The sequence below is a fragment of the Theropithecus gelada genome, chromosome 1 (assembly GCF_003255815.1).
Source record: "Theropithecus gelada isolate Dixy chromosome 1, Tgel_1.0, whole genome shotgun sequence".
NCBI classification, from domain to species: domain Eukaryota; kingdom Metazoa; phylum Chordata; class Mammalia; order Primates; family Cercopithecidae; genus Theropithecus; species Theropithecus gelada.
The window spans coordinates 153343094-153363276 of record NC_037668.1 but is presented as its reverse complement, the minus strand read 5'-3'; the positions used below and the strand labels follow the sequence as shown (position 1 = coordinate 153363276).

The 20183-nt window shown below is 40.8% G+C and overlaps 1 protein-coding gene across 1 annotated transcript in view; it reads left to right on the top strand.

The window, feature by feature from the left end:
• The first annotated feature begins 6586 nt into the window (after positions 1–6586).
• The window catches only part of PPP2R5A (protein phosphatase 2 regulatory subunit B'alpha), a 74805-nt gene continuing 61208 nt past the window's right edge, over positions 6587–20183 (top strand). The window contains exon 1 of the mRNA XM_025401447.1: positions 6587–7436. Coding sequence (XP_025257232.1) covers positions 7256–7436 — 181 coding nt within the window. The 5' untranslated portion in view covers positions 6587–7255. The remainder of the gene's footprint in view (positions 7437–20183) is intronic.

Below are 20183 nucleotides of genomic sequence, written 5' to 3'. Positions count from 1 at the left end.
GAGGGCTGAACAATATTCCATTATATATATATAAAAAAAACATATATAAAATGTGTCTGTATAATGCATATAATGCATGTGTGTATATATATTATATATATAAATAATATCCCATTATACATGTACATACCATTTTCTTTGTATGTTTGTCCATTGATGGACATTTAGGTTGTTTCCACGTATTGCCTATTGTGAATAATGCTGCACTTAACATTGGGAATGCACATATCTTTACCAAGTGGTATTTCATATCCTCTAGACATACATCTACTAGAAGGATTGCTGGGTCATAAGGTAGTTCTATTTTGAATTTCTTCAGGAACTCCATGCGGTTTTTTATAATGATTCTACTCTACATTCCCACCAGTTGTGTACTAGGGTTCCCTTTTCTCTATACCCTTGCCAACATTTGTTGCCTATTGTCTTTTTGGTAATAGCTATCCTTATGGATGTGAACTGATATCTTTAGTGGTTTTAATTTGCATTTCCCTGATGATAGTGATGTCGAGTACCTTTTCATATACCTGTTGACCTTTTTTTTTTTTTTGAGGCAGTTTCACTCTTGTTTCTTAGGCTGGAGTGCAATGGTGCAATCTCGGCTCATGTAACCTCCGTCTCCTGGGTTCAAGGGATTCTCCTGCCTCAGCCTCCCAAGTTGCTGGGATTACAGGGACCCACGATAATGCCTGGCTAATTTTTTGTATTTTTTTTTAGTAGAGACGGGGTTTCACCATGTTGGCCAGGCTGGTCTCAAACTCCTGAACTCAGGTGATCCACCCACCTCAGCCTCCCAAAGTACTGGGATTACAGGCATGAGCCACCGTGCCTGGCACCTGTTGACCATTTTTATGTCTTCTTTAGAGAAATGTCTGTTCAGGTCTTTTGTCCATTTTTATTTATTTATTTTTGAGACAGAGTCTCCCTCTGTCACCCAGGCTGGAGTGCAGTGGCACTATCTCGGCTCACTGCAACCTCTGCCTCCTGGGTTCAAGTGATTCTCATGTTTCAGCCTCCCAAGTAGCTGGGACTACAGGTGTGCACCACCAAAACCGATTAACTTTTGCATATTTAGTAGAGACAGGGTTTTGCCATGTTGACCAGGCTGGTCTCAAACTCCTGGCCTCAAGTGATCTGCTTGCCTCGGTCTCCCAAAGTGCTGGCATTACAGATGTGAGCTGCCGTGCCCAGCCTTCAGTCAGGTTATTTGTTTTTCTGCTATTGAGTTGTAAGAGTCCTTTATGCATTTTGGATACTAACCCCTTATCAGATATGTGGTTTGCAAATATTTTTTTCCATTCCATAGGTTACCTTTTCATTTTGTTGATTGTTCCTTTGCCGTGCAGCTTTTTGGTTTGATGTGTCCCATTTATTTATTTTTGCTTTTGTACCGAGTTTTTGGTATAATTTTTAAAAAAATCATTGCCAAGGCCAATGTCAAGGAGCATTTTCCCTATGCTGATTTTGAGATGATTTTAGTGTATGGTATAAAGGTCCAATTTCATTGTTTTGTATGTAGATGTATGGTTTTCCTAGCACCCTTATGGAAGAGACTGTCATATACAGTTGAATTTATTTCTGGGCTCTCTATTCTGTTCCACTGGTTTATGTGTCCGTTTTTATGCCCGAACTATTCTGTTTTGATTACTATAGCTTTGTAATATACTTTTAAATCAGGAAGTATGATACCTCTAACTTTTCCTTTTTCAGTATTGCTTTGGCTATTTGGGAATTTTTGTGGTTGCAAATGAATTTTATTGCTTTTTCTATTTCTGTGAAGAATGCCATTGGAATTTTGATAGGGATTGGGTTAAATCTATATATTGCTTTGGATAGTATGAACATTTTAACAATATTAATTTCTCTGCTGGAATAGCAGTTAGGATTTGGTGCTCTCTCCTGCAGCTTCTTGAAGTGTGAATTTGCTAAGCCTTAAGCAATTAAACACATTATATCTCTGGAAACATATATAAGAAACTGATAGCAGTGGTTGTCCCCAAAGTGGGGAACTAGATGTTGGGAAGCATGGGTGGGAGTGAGATGTTTCCTGTTGCCCTTTTACTCCTTTTGAATTTTAAATAATGTGAATGTATTTAAATAAAGAGAAATGAGGCACTAAAAATTAGCGTATTTTTATAAGTCAGATAGTATCTTGATTTTGATTCTAGTAAAGTGGTAGTAAGACACAAACATTTTAAAGAGATATGAGATAATTTTTTTTTTTGAGATAAAGTCTCACTGTTTTGACCAGGCTCGACTGCAGTGGCACCATCAGTGCTCACTGCAGCCTCGACTTCCCGGGATCAGGTGATTCTCCCACCTCAGCCTCCTGAGTCACTGGGACTACAAGTGCACACCACCACGCTCAGCTAATTTTCTGTATTTTTAGTAGAGATGGGGTTTTGCCATGTTGCCCAGGCCGGTCTTGAATTCCTGGCTCAAGTGATCCTCCCATCTTGGCCTCCCAAAGTGCTGGGATCACAGGCGTGAGCCACTGTGCCTGGCCATGTGAGAAATTCTGTGTAAATTTGGAAAATACTACTACTCTTTGATTCTGTAGATCTGGCACCTTGGTCTGGTGTTCTATTGGAGCAGTTTGGGAATCATGACTCTTAAGGAAAAAGAATGTTGACAGTCGAAATTTTGCTTGGATATGCTTTAGAGAATTTCACAGTGATATGAAAAGAACACTCTCTGTACAGGATGTGCTCTTTAAAACCATTACACAACCACTATTTTGATGTTGTGGATATTACTGTTTCTTGCATCATTTTTCTCAACAAAAGAATAAGGTAAGTGTATATACGTTTATAAACTAAGGAAGTCAAGTAATGTGAGCACAAACCATCCAAGGAATTTGTTAGTGATCCTGGCCTCTAAATTGCTCTTGACCAAGGAGCTTCACATATGGGAAGGATCAGAAATTCTATGACATGGAATCAAAGACACTCTTCTGCTTCAGGGGCACATACAGATTAGTACTGTCATTGCAGTTTTCTATTAGATGATTCTTAGTGACCAAATCTCTGTCTAGGACTCAGATACCTTATTTACTCAAAATAGTGGTCGGAAAATAAATGTTTGATATACATGTATGCATAACATTTTCATCTGCATAATTTTTATTTCCCCGAGTGTTTTTTCTCGGGTCATATTTACAACTCATGCCAGCCCTGTGAAGCAGGTTGTCTTTTTTGTTATTGTTGTTCTGATGTACACATGTGGAAAAAGTCACTGGACAGGGTCATTCTATTGATAAGTAACACAGAGTCAGGCATTTTGATTCTTGGGCTATTGTTCTTCCCCCTGGAAAATGCATAGTGACTTGATCTGGAATGCCAGCCTCTCTTTTCAGGTTTTGACTTGATCTTTAAAATTATGCTCAAAATTATTCCCCAAGAGGCTGTTTCAGACAAAGTCCAGATGGTTTTTGCTGGTTCCAAGACTCCCCAAAACTTGCTTCCAGTATTTTCTATCTATTCTAACCAGTATCTATTATATATCATATTCCAGTATGAACATGGAATATGATTTATTGTATTGACTTACAGAATTTGCTTTATTGTATTAATTTTTTCTTTTCTTTTCTTTTTTTTTTTTTTTGAGACCGAGTCTCACTCTGTCGCCCAGGCTGGAGTGCAGTGGCGCAATCTTGGCTCACTGCAACCTCCGCCTCCCGGGTTCAAGCGATTCTTCTGCTTCAGCCTCCTGAGTAGCTGGGACTACAGGCTTGTACCACCACGCCCGGCTATTTTATTTTTTTAGTAGAAACGGGGTTTCCCCATGTTGGCCAGGTTGGTCTCAATCTCCTGACCTCGTGATCCGCCCCCCTTGGCCTCCCAAAGTGCTGAGATTACAGGCGTGAGCCACCGCGCCCGGCCTGTACTGATTTTCTTTCTACTATTTGTCTCGCTTTCTTATTTTATGTAAATTATTATAAATAATACTACTCCTGACTTATAGACATTTACAATCTATTTTTAATAACTTCCAGATGACTAGAGAATAGTAGTTCCAAACTTTTGTGTACATAAGAATAACCTAGGGAAGTTATTAAAAATAGACTTCTCAGTGCTTTTCCCATAGGTTACAATTCTGTGTGGTGGGGGGGAGCCGGGGGGGGGGTCCAGGAATCTGCATTTTCAATAAGCACCCCCCAGAGCATGCTGATACAGGTGATCCAGTAACCACACTTTCAGAAATTCTGCTGCTGAGAACTAAAAATGTGATTGTTATCCTCTGTTCACTGAGGGAAACAGAGGTGTAAAATAACTGAGTTCTTGCTCTCTTGGTGTTGACAAACTTTCAGGGGAGAAAGGGATACTGTCTGCCATGTCAGACAGTATGTGATGATAGCTGTGAGCGGTGTGGACACTAAATGCAATACGAATACAAAGAAGGGAGGCATCACTTCTGGCTGGATTGTCATGCTTCGTAAAAGATAGGGGGTTTGAAGAAAAGAAATTTCAAAAAGATGAAAAAAAAAAGTGCGCCGGGCGCGGTGGCTCACGCCTGTAATCCCAGCGCTTTGGGAGGCAGAGGTGGGCGAATCACGAGGTCAGGAGTTCGAGACAAGCCTGGCCAACATGGTGAAACCCCGTCGCTACTAAAAATACAAAAAATTAGCCGGGTGTGGTGGCAGGTGCCTGTAATCCCAGCTACTCGGGAGGCTGAGGCAGGAGAATCGCTTGAACCCAGGAGGCGCAGCTTGCAGCAAGCTGAGATCGTGCCGCCATTGCACTGCAGCCTGGGTGACAGAGCTGACTCCGTCTCAAAAAAGAAAAAGAAAAAAAAGAGTGGATTATTTCAAGATGTTGGAACAGCAAAGACTAAGTGTTGAGAATGCATAACTTCTTTTAGGGGATCAATATGTGGAACGATGTGCCTCAACTAAAAAGAGTTTGTGTGGGCACACGTAGGAATTTACACTTGGAAAGACAGGAGTCAGATTGCAGAGAGCCTTGGGTTTGGACTCTATTCTGCAGGTATTGGGTGGTTCTTCAAACACGCAGGTAAGATAAAAGTGATCTTAAAAGATTGATGTGGCAGTGAGTTTGAAAGCCCTGAACTACATTTGGTGGTCTTTGTACACACTGGGAGAAAGGCCAATTGTGAAAGTAGATTTAACAAGATCTGGAGCTTGACTATGTGAGAAAGCGAAAAGTGTCAGAAACGCTGCTGAGGTTTGAACCTCCTTGACTGGGAAGATTATGTACAATTTCACCACCCAGCAAACCTGAAGGAGGAAACGTTTTGAGGATAGTATGTTTGGTTCTAGGTCTAGAATTCAACTTCCTACCAAATTTGAAATATTCTGTACATATGCATCAGGTGGCTTCGTTTAAATATACGACAACTACTTTTATTATGTTGAAAGGAAAAGGTCTGGAGTTCCAGGGAGGGGATTACAGATTTCGGTCTATTGCCGCAAAGGGAGGCAGACTGTTCAGATTAATAATTATTAACGGCCGCTGTATGGAAAGCACTGCACAAAAAAAACTAAGATGACCAGTCCTTATCCTTAAGAAATTCAAAATCTAGACGGAATCTCCAAGAAAGAGATTCCAGTAAGAGTACATGTCAAGCTTCCATATCTACACACCACTGACCAATGAATTTGTACTCTTCTCGTTGGAGTAGTCGAGGGCCTTTGGCTCAAGGAGGGGTGAAAATTAGCAGGATACTAAATTGGGAATGAGAACTCTCTTTTTAGAGGGCGTGGACTTACAGAACTCTTTGAAGCAGTAGATGCTATACTGCCCAAACCCCACACGAGAGTAGCTCTCTGGAGTTGCGGAGTCCGAACCTCCCAAGAACTACAAATTTATTCCGCAACTACCAATTCCGCGGTTGGGGGCCAGTGAGGCGCCAAGACCCGCCCAGGTGTCCAGTACCTCGCAACGATTGGACGAGCTCAACTCCTCGCCTCCCCCGGGGCTCCCTCGCCCATCAATCACACTGCTTGCTCGCCACCCGACCTTTGCTGCGCCCCTTTTCAGTGGCATAACACCTGGCGCTCTTTCGCGCCCCAGCCCTCCGGCGCCCCACCAATCGCTTCAGTTCCTCACTGGCCAGCAGAGAGGAGAGCGAAGGGAAGGGGCGCTCAATTTTGCTCTCTGAACGCACCCTCTCAAATTTCCCGGTCTTCTCGCAGATGGCCCGGAGAGCAATGACAGCCTGGAGCAGTCGCGCATGAGCGCAAAAGTGCCAGCTGGCGGAGGGGCGCTTCCCCTCCCTCCCAAGAGATTTGCCACATTTGTTGTGACGCAGGGGCACCCCGCTCGCCTTCTTCACTTACGATTGGCTGTGGCCAAAGCCCGTCACACAGCCCGCCCCACTCCTCTGCCTCAAGAGGCCGCACCTCACGTCGTCGCTGCCGCTTAGCCGTGCGATTGGCTAACAAGACTGGCATGCTTTCCCGCCCCCTCCCCCGCCGCCGCACCGAGAGGCGGGCGGGACTCCGCGGAAGTTGTCAGTCAAACTCCTCCCTCCCCACCCCTCGCGAGGCCCCTCCCCGGGCCGCGCGCCCTAGCGCGCGCACACGCGCACACACTCCCCGCTCGCCTGTACCAACCACCTTCTCAAGTTGTAGCGGTCGCTCGCCGGGGGTTCTCCGTGGGCGGCCGACGGGCGCGTGGGGGAGGGGGTTCGGGCCGCCCAGCGCGGCAAGGAGGAGTGTGTGCACGCACAGGGCCGGGGCTACGGGGCAGCGCCCCGGGCGATGAGGGGCCGGCGCTGACCGGGAAGAGTGGGCACAGCGGCAGTGGCTCCGAGGGGACCCGCGATGGCAGCGCCCCGGGAGGAGGCTCCAGGCAGGGCGGGCTACGCCGGCAGCGGCCACTGAGGTGCTGGCCGACCGGCTGGCTGGCGACCGGGGCAGAAGCAACGAGAGGCGCGCTTGGCGCCCGCACCCCCGTGCCCTCGCCTCAGTTGTCTAAACTTCGGGCTCTCTTCCACCCGCCCTGCGCGCCCGGAGTCAACAACTTCTTCACCCCCCTCCGCCCCCGCCCTTCCCTCCGTCAGCCCCGGGAGCTCGCCGCGCGCCGGGGACCAGGAACCTCCGGCGCTGAGATGTGGCCGTGAGGCGTTGGCGGGCGGCGAGGAGAAGCTCCGCGGCGTCCCGGGGCCGGAGGGCCGTGGGGCCGGGGCGCAGGGGCGCGAGCACCCCGCGCCTCTCCCCCGCCTCCTCCTGCCGTCTCCGCCGCTGCCCGTGCCTTGCAAGCAGCAGCCGGAGCTGCCAAGCGCCAGGGCCGCGGAGATGTCGTCGTCGTCGCCGCCGGCGGGGGCTGCCAGCGCCGCCATCTCGGCCTCGGAGAAAGTGGACGGCTTCACCCGGAAATCGGTCCGCAAGGCGCAGAGGCAGAAGCGCTCCCAGGGCTCGTCGCAGTTTCGCAGCCAGGGCAGCCAGGCAGAGCTGCACCCGCTGCCCCAGCTCAAAGGTAACCTCCGAGGGCGCAGCCCCGGGAGCGAGCGCAGGGGCTGGCAACGCTTGCCTCTGCGCAAGCAGAGCCATTTCCTTCTGGGCTTCTCTCAGCTGGGACTCCTAGTGTGTGAGCCGAGTTCCCCACGATGCCTTGGCGTCCCCTCACCCCCTCCTCCTTATTCAAACAGGTTTTCTGTGAAGTCTTGGCTCTTTCCTTCTAATTCTCACCTGAACTCTTTCCATCCTAGAGGAGGCCAACACCCCTCCCCACCTGCGCGCTTGCTTAACCTGCACTTCCTATTTTGCGTCCCGCGAGGTAGAGCCCTTCACTCTTCTTCCAGGTTTGCCCTTTCCCGGTCTTGCTTTAACAACCGCACGAACCTTCCCCGACCTTCACTTTCCCGAGTGTCAGCTCCTCTGTTCAGCCACTTTTAGCTAGTCCTTTACTTTTACAGTTATAAAGCCGTGTGCACCCACCCTCTTCTCAACTCCACTTCCCATTGATTGCCCCTAAGAGTCATCAAACCAGGAATCCGAATGCAAACATCGGCGAAGAGTTAGCTGGCCTTTGGATGTATTTATAAAGAAAAAGCCTAAAAATTTGACCAGTGTAGTATCTTATTCACTGGATCATTAGGTTTAAATGGTATCCTGTAGCTCAAAGAACAGAAATATTTAAAATATTCTGTTGTCTGAGATGATACACACGGTCTATTTGGAAATATAAAGAAGTAGGTAGTGTTGCTTTGCAATCGAATGGGAACTTAGTTTGCCAGGCAGTGATTCCAGGGACTTTGTAGGTTTGTACAGGAATTCAAATTGGTATCCGTGCCTAATGCCTTGCAGGAGAACTTGGCACTCTTTTTGGCTCACTTTTCGCACTAGGTTTAGAGGATTTTCGATGTTATTTCCTGGTGTTCTAGTTTATTCTTTGTGTATTACTCAGTATGTTTAATAATGTCCTTGTATTTTATGAGATAGAAATGATGGAACAAGATGATAATGCTCCTACATTTTTAAATAAAATTTGCAACCTGACGGAGATCCATATCATCAGATGTTCAGATTTTTCAATTCATTTGAAAAAGCTGCAGCATCTCCTTCAAGGCCAGTCTGGTTCTCATTTGTCTTTGGGCCTGTGAATCCAGCCTTAGTTTGGCAAGGAGTCTAAAGAAAACCCAGATCAAATCACAGCTGACCTACAACAGCTCCAGAACCCTATTGAGACCCTACCTTTCCCTGACTCTTGGAGTGGTTCTAAATCATGACATCTCACCGTTAGAATCAAACTGGCTTTTGAAAAGAGGTTTAGAGATATGATTAGTCTGTGTTATCGAATTTATCATTTGATTGCTCTTTAGCATACAAAAATTGTTAAAATTTACATAGCAAAATGGTAGACTGTAATGATAGGCATTGCCAAGACTTTAATTCTTGAATGATGTCATAGCTATAAAAGAATATCGTCTTTGCTATTCATAGATTTTAAATTTTACACTTATTTAAAATATCATAGTTTTTTTACACTACTGATTTTTTTTCCTCATTAAATTGTCAAACTATGTAGTTTAAAGGTTTCGTGCTAGGGTTATTTCATAGTTATTTAATTTGCTTTTTAGTAAGATATTCTAGTTTCTTAGTATTGTACTTCTTAATAGTATACTTTAATAAAAATAATTGAATATTAAACATTTGGTTGTTTTCAGGCCAGGAGATGCAGCTTTGATACGTTTTGCTTTTTTTTTTTATTTTGCTTTTTTAAATTTAATTTAATTTAATTTAATTTTTTTGAGACGGAGTTTCACTCTTGTTGCCTGGGCTGGAGTGCAATGGCACGATCTCGGCTCATTGCAACCTGCGCCTCCCGGATTCAAACAATTCTTCTGCCTCAGCCTCCCAACTAATCCCAACTAGCTGGGATTACAGGCATGGGCCACCACGGCCCGCTAATTTTGTATTCTTAGTAGAGATGAGGTTTCACCATGTTGGTCAGGCTGGTCTCTGACCTCAGGTGATCGGGCCACCTCAGCCTTCCAAAGTGTTGGGATTACAGGCGTGAGCCAACGCGCCTGGCCACATTTTACTTTTAAAAACCTGGCAAAAATATGGATAGAGTCAGTAATCATCTAAGTTATATGATGTAGGGTTCAACAGGTTGAAGGTGCCATATAGTATTTGGTCACTAGTAAAGAAAAAAGTAAATTGGAACTTTAATTGTAGATATTTGCATGAAAATACAGTATTCATCATAAGGAAAATTATGTATTCAGGTTAAATTTATGCAAATTTAATTGAGGAAATAAGACCCTTACTTGGATTACAAACTAATAAGAACAACTTCTTTTACTCCAGATGCCAAAATGCTTGAAAGTGATTAAAAAAAAAAAAAAAAAAGACATTCAATTGCTTCAATTGGAACTTTGGCAGTGTACTTGATACCACAGTGTTGTGTTTTTTCTGCGAGTGGTAGTTTTTTCCATTTGTGGCCTTCACAAAACCAGTGGAAAGCCCTTTAGTATGTGTATGAAAGAGAATTTTCTTCCTCGTCTGAAATACCATCTTACTGTGGAGTGATTCAGATATCCATGGACTCCAAGATCTTTTAAGTGTTTATACCAGCCTGCTTGTGTTACACTTTGACCACATGCATCTGAACTGGAAAAGTGCCAACTAGTTTTCCTCAAAGCATAGTAAGGATTAACAAAATAATCCAACTTTTTCACCTGTAAGAAGTATTTGTGCAAAATCATTTGGTAAGTGGGTTGTAGGATTTTAATGGCAACAATGTTCAGAATAAATTGTTCTATAATTGAAAGTATTTAATAAACAAGCCTTGTTAAAAGGCTTTTCAGTCTGTTTAACCTATTTTGTTTAAGATTCTGGAAGGACTGGTTTGGTAAAGTAGTTGATGCCTTACATTTATATTAATGCCTTACATTCATATAACATTTTAGCATTTTAAAATTATTTTACCTTAAACATTTTCTTAAATTATAGAACAGTATTGTTCATACCAAGTGAAACAATCCAAAGATGTGTAACCCTTAATACCTGTGTATCTCCTGCTTTTTCACACCTATTAAGGGTAATACTGTTATTTGATAATCCGTGGCTCAATGTATTTTTACAAACATCCTATTCGTTGGGTCATCCCTGAACTTTTTGCAAGATCAGTAGTCCTGTTTTATTGATGAGAAAGGTGAGGCCTAAAAAGAAGTTTTCTGGCCTGTGATTACTTATCTGGATGATGTTGCAACTGACACTGGGACCTAGGTTAAACGATTTCAGTATTTGTGCTGTTAACTGTTTTACGTAAATTTGAAGCAGTGTGATTGAGTTGGGTCTTTGGGGTTAGTCCTGGGTCAAAGGTAAATTTTTAATCTTTCTAAGTCGTTTTCCTTATCTATAAAATGGGGATAATACCTTCAATCTCCCCAGGTCTGTGGGGATTAAGGGAAATAATTTAAGTACCTAAAAATAGGCAAAGAATGTTAGTTCCCATTCTCTTAAATATTTGAAAATCCAGATTAAAAATATCTTTAAATGAAGGATTATTAATAGGATTACTTACTTAAATGGTAAACTTTCCTAGTGTATTTAAAGTGTGATTTTATTTATAATCAGTTTTCAGATATGATTTATGTGAAGTGCAGCTGTAACATCTTTCAGCATGAGTGTAGAAATGGAACTAGGATTAAGTCAGACTCTTTAAAATATTAAAAGCTGTGGTAAGATTTTTTTACCAAGCGAAGAAATCCGACTAACCAGTAGAATTGTATAGATATGCAGTCCTCATAGGAGACAGCCAGGAAATAAATAGCAAGATCAAGCTGAAACTGGCTTTGAGATTGAAATCCCCTTCAGAAGAGATAAAACTTTCCCCAGTAGCACTCAGATTCTTTGTTGGTTCTTTCTTAACAACTGGGTCCCACTGGAGGTATTGAGGCCAGTAATAGTGGTGTTGATTGCAGTGCTTCCTTACCTTTAGGGAGTAAAATGTGTGTGTTTTCTAGAGTAGGTGATCTAAGGTAATTGTGGAACAAGAACACTGACATTATCTTAAGTTCTATAGCTAAACCTTTTCGTGGAGAGAAAATAGTACTACTCACTCAACTTTTAAGGTTTATAGATCTTCTCAAAGTTACTGTCATTCCATCTAAACACAATTGGGATACAATTAGAGGAGAGTTCAGATTCATCTGAAGATGTTAAGAAAATTGTTTACAAAGGGAAATAACATTTTAGTCATTTTAGGACTATTTTCTGAGATATCTCTTCTGGAAGATTTATTTTTAAAAAACTTAAAACATTTTTAGGATATATTTAAGAGAAATTGCTAAATAAAGTGTTCACTGCTAGTCGTCACATACAGGAAAAACTTTCCTATTTAAACCTATTTTAACATCTTTAGAATTCCTGTTTAGGATCATCTCTTCCTTCCCTCCATTTTATTATCTTATCGAATTGTTAATTATGGATTATTTTATGAAGTGTCTAACTGAATAAAGTGCTAATCCAATAAAATGTATTTGGCAAAATAATGTAACCATTGTAGTATGTTACTGTCATGTAAACAGTAGATTTAAGTTGTCTTCCTGCATGAGTGATGACTCATTCCTTTTAGCTTCAGTTTAGCCATTTTCACCTGCAAGAATAACATTTTTCTCTTGATAAAATTACAAAGATGAATTAGTCTTTAAGGAGTTACTGCTGCTTTGGATTTCAAAGACAGGTTTACTAACAAAAATAACACATTTAGATTTTTGTGCTTCATTTTTAAAAGTTAGCTTTTTGTAAAAAGCTGGAGATAAAGACTAGTTTGTTTTTATGTGTTTAGCACTGTGGTTCCCAATACTGGCTATACCTGGAGAGGGTTTTTTTTTTTATTTTTTAATTTTTCTTTCAGACTGAGTTCTCGCTCTGTTCCCAGGCTGGAGTGCAGTGGCACGATCTCTCAGCTCACTGCCACTTCTGCCTCCCAGGTTCAAGCAATTCTCTTGCATGCACCACCATGCCCAGCTACTTTCTGTATTTTTAGTAGAGATGGGGGTTTCGCCATGGCTGATCAGGCTGGTTTCAAACTCCTGACGCCAGGTGTTCTGCCTGCCTTGGCCTCCCAAAGTGCTGGGATTACAGGCGTGAACCACTGCACCTGGCCTATACCTGGAGAGTTTAAAACAAAACAAAACAAAAAATCAATACCTAGGCACATCCCCAAGAGACTGTAAATTAATTGGCCTAAGGTAAAATCCACTTACAGTATTTTTAAAAGTTCCCAGGGTGATTCTGACGTGCAGCCAGGATTGAGAATCACTGGGTTAGCATTGTCTTTCTATTGATTTAATTCATTAATTGAGACTTCGTCCTTTTCTCTCTGATACTCATGGTTCATTACCCAGCCTATTAACATTTCCTGCCCTGGCTTCACCTCCTGCTATTTACATTTCACTCTCTTAACTTTGCTGCCCCCTATGGCTTATTAAGTACTTTCCTGAAGGGGAGATAGTGCCATTAGATTCTGGAGTTTTAGGTATGATGGGATGATTCTGTTGGTTTGTTGTCATTACCATAATTAAAGCCCAACTATTATTTGATGTAAGGTCAGTTTTGTTTTCTCTGTGATTTTTGGAGCTGGCAGTAAAACTGAGAACATATGATACAGGTTTGCTTAATTTTAATCCCATCGTTCAGGATAATAAGTAATGATTTCAACCACTTTGGGATGTAAAACTAGTTTCCTCTGTATGCTCACAACACTGTTCTGTTTCTTGAAGATCTAGACCTGATACTACTGTTGTATGTGTTAAATACAAGATATTGAACAAAGGAACTATTCTTCAACTTTACTTCATTTTGGTCATGCCTTATTTTTATTTCACATCAAGAAATGTTTTTCTCCAGAGTGTTTTGCGTGTCTATCTTCTAACTTAACCTTGACCACAGCTTTTTATCGAAGGTAGGGCAGTGAGAACTCAGGGCTGCTTATATTCCATATTCCTATTTTGTCTTTGTCTTTTCTGATAACCAGTTTGAATGATACTTGTGTTAGTTGATTTGTTGTTTGGGTGGGTGTTCAGCTGTTGTGTTGTGATGCTCTCTCTCCAGAATGAGATGGTGAATTTTTCCATGAAAGCAGAAGTTATTATCTGTTTTTTCAAATCCTGTTAAGGTACCAAATACAGTATTTTGTGCACAATGTGGTCATAGAGACAGAATCACGGTTTTGATGAAGAAATTATCTGTTGGTTTTCTTCTAGTCACCCCTTCTCCTTTGTTGATTGTGCTGCTTTTAGTGATGTTTGGTGCTGTCTACCAGAGATTGATTCTCTTCTGTTTTGTTTTTTGGTTTTCTGTATTTTCTTGAAACAGGGTCTTGCTCTATCACCCAGGCTGGAGTATAGTGGCACAATTATAACTCACTGCAGCCTCAAACTTCTGGGATCAAGCAATTCTCCCAAGTAGCTAGGACTACAGGTGTGTGCTGCCACACCCAGCTGTTTTTTATTTTTATTCTTGTACAGACAGGTTCTCGCTATGTTACCCTGACTGGTCTTGAACTCCTGACTTCATGTGATCCTTCGTCTTTGGCTTCCCAAAAGCTGGGATTACAGGTGTGAATCACTGCCTCACCCAGTTTTTTGGTTTTAATATATTTATGCCTAAAACTGATCCAGGATTATTTAAAACAGGGGTATCCAAGGGAGAGAATACAGTCATGGGTTCTTAGTTTCTGTTTTTGGTTGTGCCAGTAAAGTCCCTTCCTCATCCCTCTTTTCTGCTTATCACTAGAGACAGAAACTAAAAACTGTGTCTTCAGGATGCTAAAAGCCTAAAACAAAATGAAACAGAACAACAACAACAAAATAAGGTGGGTTGGACAAGCTTGATTTAAAGTAAATGAATTCTGGGTCCTTAATATCTTGGCAGTAAATAGTAAATGTAGGTTTAAAACAAAAGATTATTTGTATTTTGCCAATGAACAGTATGAGTGACATGTAACATTATTGAGTGATTTGTTGCTATGAAAGTTACTGTATAAAATGTGTGAGGAAAAGTAATACTGGGTTGACTCCTAGAGGTGGACATGTGTATATAAAATAACTGAAACAATTTGTTTGCAGTAATTTCTAAGTTTGAGATGCAATCTTTTTTTATAAGGATGTCCTTGAAGGGAGGTAAAAGGAACAGATTTGAAATATATAATTACTTTTAGTGTATTATTATGTAACAAGGAATCTAAATGCTTTGCTGAAGGAGTTGTACATGACAGACTGGGATTATGCAAAATAAACTCTACTTCTCTGAGCAGGATGTTGACTAATAAGCAGTTTCAAGCCTCGTTTTTATATCTGTCTTTTTGAACTGTTACCTGAAGGATTTTATTTATGTGGGCCTTTTAAGTGAGTAATGAAGAATTTTAGAAATCCCGTAATTTTGATTGGGTTTCCTGAAGAAACATACTGGGATTTTTTTTTTTTTTTTGGTGAGGGTAGTCTAACTTGGATACTGAAGACAAGGGATTTCTTGGAAACACACTCCTCCTACTGGAATGGTGATGCTAATTGCAGCTACTATAACCTGACTGTGTGTTATATCTAGTTGAGCTTTCCAGTGCTGAATGGGATCTCAGAAGTCATTCTGGTTTAGCCTCCCTTGGGGATTGATTTCACTCTTGTTATTCTAATAAATATCTTGCCATTTCATCAGAGAAGTTTTCTTTAAGGTAGGGAGGAAAGTATCAAATCTAAAATTGTGTATTTTTTCAGCAGAACGCAGATTTTAAAAAATTGTATATTTTGTCTAATTGGTTTTGCCTTCGTTTCACATTGCATCAAGGATATTCCATAATTATAGCTATTACCATAAGTCAATGATTGTTTGAACTCATTGTTAATCCCCTGCCTCTAAATTGATAAAAGTGAAAAAGGTGAGACAGTTTTTGTTATAACTCCTGAATTTTGATTAGCAAAACTGAGTAGATTTTTAAAACAACTTTTCAGACAGGCTTTTCTAAAGAAAAATATCTATTGAAGTTAAAAGTAAAATAAGACATAACTTCTGTAGGAATATGTTTCTGATTTTATTAAAACAAACGACAACAACAACAACAACAAAGTTGCCCTACCATTTTTCTTTAAATTGACCAGAGGCAAAAGATTTTGTTTGCTGTGAAATTAGACACACTTTATTTTCAAAAATCTAGTACTGAAATGTTTTCCTTTCTTTGGTTTTCCATAGTGCATAAAATTTTGGTGAACCACTGCAGAGATTAAAGCTTAGTAAAGCGAATAAAATTATGAATACTTTTTCTTTTCAAATTTAACGTCTTTAGGAGTTTATAGCTGGTGGCGAATACAGACTTGTAAGCAGGCAGTTTCAAGTAATGTGATAAGTGTCATGATAAGAATAAGCTCTAAAATGTTAAGGGAGTGGGTGAAGGACTCAGTCCTGTTTTGGTGTGGTAGGGGAGAGATCAGGGCAAGTTTCCTGGAGAAAGTGACAGGTAAACTGCCATCTAAAAGGCCAGAAGGTGTTAAGCCAAGATAGATGGGCTAAGAGGTCCACCCAAAAGACAATATGTGAAGACCCAGAGGTAATTCAGGGTAGTATATTTTGGGAGTTACCAGCAGTTTACATAGCTGTGATCTAGAATATAGGTTACATTCTATATCTCTATGTGATACATTCTATATCACTAGAGATGTGGAACAACATTTAGGGTCTAGTGCATAGTCTTGTTGCTATGTTGAAGAATGATGTAGGCACTTTATTGCATTTATACCTTACAGTACCATGAAGAGTGTATTGGGAAATGAGAGTGAGTAACACTAGTGAGGATACTGACACGGTAATTCAAACAAGAGATAAAGGTGCTTGTCCAAGTGGGGATGGGGTGGTATCACAGGCAAAATCTGGTGAGAGGGAACAATCATCGATGATACATTTCTAACTTGGGCAACTGGATGTATGATAGCAGTTGAAAGGGAAAAAGGGGGGAGACAATAGATTTGGGAGGAGAAGATAATGGTTATTTTTTGGACAGGTCGAGTGTCCATGGGAAATTGAAGTGAAGCTGCCTAGTAGGAAGGTGGATTATTTGGATATGAAGCAATGTGCTAGAGAGGTAATTTGAGAGTCTTTGGCTTATACGTGGCATTTGAAGCACTTGAAGTAGAAATGACTGCCCACTGAAAATGGATAGAATGAGAAGACGCCAAGGAATACCAACATTGAGATAATGGGTAAGGGGAAAAGGTACAACCAAGAGCCAAGAGAGACAGCTGGAGTGGAGGCCACAGAAGACAGGAGAGAGTGGAGACGAGGCTGTCAGGGGAAGAGAGTCTTTACAAACTGGAGGATGGTTGGGGAAAGTAGTAACAGTGGATAACTGTGGACAAGCCCAATGAGAACTGAAAAGTTTCCATGGGTTTGTTAGTCTTTAGGCAACATTGGTGACATGAGAGGCGTTTGGAGGACTGATAACGTGAAATGAGATTTGTGTAAGGTGGATAGTGAGTGGAACTTGTAAAAGCTGAATGAGTAAGTATGGACAACTCTTTCAGAAAGTTTGGCAGTTAAAAATTACTATCTCTACTGGGTAGAGAATGCATTGTAGCAGAACAAGATTTTTAGGAGGACAAGTTACGAGATTAATAAGCCAGGTAAGACATTACATGACTTGGGCTAGGGTAGTAGCCCAAGATAGAGACAGAAAGATGCATTTGAGATATATCTTAAATAGGACCTTGTTAATGAATTGTTTGGGAGGAGATGGAAGGGCAGAGGTGTAGGAGTCAAGGATGACTCTCTCAGATGCTTTAGCTTGGACACCTGGGTAGATAGGAATGTGTCCCACCACCGAGAAAGGAGTACACTGGAGGGGGAACCAGGTATAGAGGGAAAATCCAGAGTTGTATTTTGGAAATTTTAAAATTGAGATGCCATTTAGAAACCCAGTTGTAAATATAAAATAGACCACTGCATATGTGAATCAAAGAGTGCCCATTTGGTAATTTCTATGACTTGTAAACATATATATATAAATATATAAATAATATAAAGAATATAGTTAATGTTTCTTTATGTATAGTCTTTAACTATATTCTTTAATGGCCTGCCAAGACTTTCAGATTTGCTTATAAGAAGGCACTGATAGTTTGGGTTGCTGGCCACATAGTCTCCTGGCCAAATTGGGATTATCTATTCCCTACTCAATAGAACGTCTTCTGTGTACACTGCATGAGAAGATGTCATTGTTATGTGCATGAAGAAGATCACAAAATCTTGCTGGGACAAGTTGCATGAATTACTTAAAGTGCCTGCTTTTTGTGTTTAGACTATAAGTGCTTTGAGACCCAAGAGCCATATCTTCCTACAGAGCATTTAGATAGTCAGTGCTGTTTTATATTTATTGAATGAAAGAATGAAGCAAAAGCTGTTAAATTGATTGAAAGAAAAACATTTTATATCATAAAATAATTTACAATTTTAGGATGATTTATAACTGAGTAATGTTTACCTGCAACACTAAACTGGTTAGCATTTTATAGATGAAAACACCAAAACCTGGGTAGGTTATATTCTTGCGCCGGTCATGTGTGACTTGCTCTTCTCAGTTGGTTGCTGATTCCTCTGCTAAATGGAAGATGTTTGTTGCCTGGACTGAAGCAAAGTTTAGTACCTTATTTCCTTAGAGTGCAACTGATAAATATTTATAATTGAGAACCTTATCAAGAGAAAAATTTTTTTTTTTTTTTTTGAGACCGAGTCTCACTCTGTCGCCCAGGCTGGAGTGTAGTGGCACAATCTCTGCTCACTGCAACCTCTGCCTCCCGGGTTCAAGTGATTCTCCTGCCTCAGCCTCCCGAGTAGCTGGGATTACAGGCACCTGCCACCACGCCTCCCTAATTTTTTTTGGTATTTTTAGTAGAGACAGGGTTTCACTATGTTGGCCAGCCTGGTCTTAAACTCCTGACCTCGTGATCCACCCACCCTGGCCTCCCAAAGTGCTGGGTTACAGGTGTGAGCCACGGCACCCAGCCAGTACGTTTCTTTCTGATAACTTGAGGTGAGATTTGCGTAAGGTGAGTAGAAATTGTAAAAGCTGAATGAGTAAGTCTTTAGACTATAGTCTTTAGTCTAACTAAAGACTAAGACTAAGTCTATAGACTATAGTCTTTAGACCTTTAGACTATAGGTGCTGGGCAAGTAAGCCAGTATTGAATGTAGATTTTTCTAAGACCCGTTAAAGCAAGGGATTTTTGTTTCTTAAATTCTTCTGATATAAAAATGCTTCATTGATCTTCTTTGAGGTCTTCTTTTTAGCACTGTCCTCTCTCTCCTTTTTAGGTAACCTACAGTTTTTCTCAAAAATATATGAGAGCATTTGTTTTATGAATGAGTACTGAGAAATAAGATGAAGTGAATTGTTAATCATTCAGCACATTTGTGTCACAGATTTTGGAGTCACCACTCAAAGTTATAATGATCTGTAATTAACTTGAAGAAATTATTGTAGATTATCAAGAACTGATTAGAATCTACTTATTTTTGCCTCTTTTGGAAATGGTTGGCATATTCTGGTCCCCTTTTACAGAAAGTTTTTGAAAACTTTTTAAAATACTCTTCCACGTTAGCATAGTACTATCTTTCTGATCATTTCTTCTCAATTTGAGAGAGGAAAAAAGTTAGGTAAAGATAACAGAGACTTGGAAATAAAAGTCAATTGGGTTAATCTACCACTTGACTGATTTTATTCTTCCACTAAAACTTCCAGACAAGCTGAAGTTAAAGTTAGATATCATCTCCTCAAATAGTTTTCCACATGCATTTGTGCTTCCAGTGAATGAACCAACCTAATTTTGAATCCAGAGTGAACATAAAGTAGCAAATATAACAATGAAGTGCTTTTAAGATGCATTTATTTCCCACAGTCATATTGCCTTCATAAGACTTTTTTTTTTTTTTGGTCTTTTTTTTCGAGACAGGGTCTTGCTCTGTCCCCCAGGCTGGAGTGCAGTGATTTGATCTCCGCTCACTGCAACCTCCACATCCTGGGTTCAAGCAGTTCTTCTGCCTCAGCCTCCCGAGTAGCTGGGATTACAGGCTCCTGCCACACAACTGGCTCATTTTTGTATTTTAGTAGATACAGGGTTTTGCCATTTTGGCCATACTGGTCTCGAACCCCTGACCTCAAGTGATCCGCCTGCCTCTGCCTCCTAAAGTGCAGGGATTACAGGTGTGAGCCACTGCACCCGGCCCATAAGAAATTTTGATTATTCATGTAGGAAAGGTAAAAATAACTCAGCCTTCACCTAGCTGCCGTGTATCTAGTCATTGGTTTTGGTACTTCATCTGTTTTGATAATCTATTTTTAATTTGGATCACCTGGATATTCTCTGTATATTTTTAAGAACTAATTTGTTTAAGATCTAGAGAAGTAACTTCTATAGAACAGAAATGACTATTTTAGGTTATAATACAATACTTGCTGTGAGTCATAAGCGAATCTCAGTTTTCATGGTTTTCTAAAATAAACTCATTTAAAGAATATGTAATGGGAAGTGTCATATTTTAAACTACCCCATTATGTATTATTTTTGTAAAAACTTATAGACTCACTGTTAAAACAACTCAAAGGAGAATCTTACAATGGTAGAAAGTAAAAATTCCCACCCAGAGGAAATCTCTTTTAAATTTTTGAGCATCTTCTCATATTTACCCATGAGTGGGATCATACTGTGTGTATTGTTCAATAGCCTAT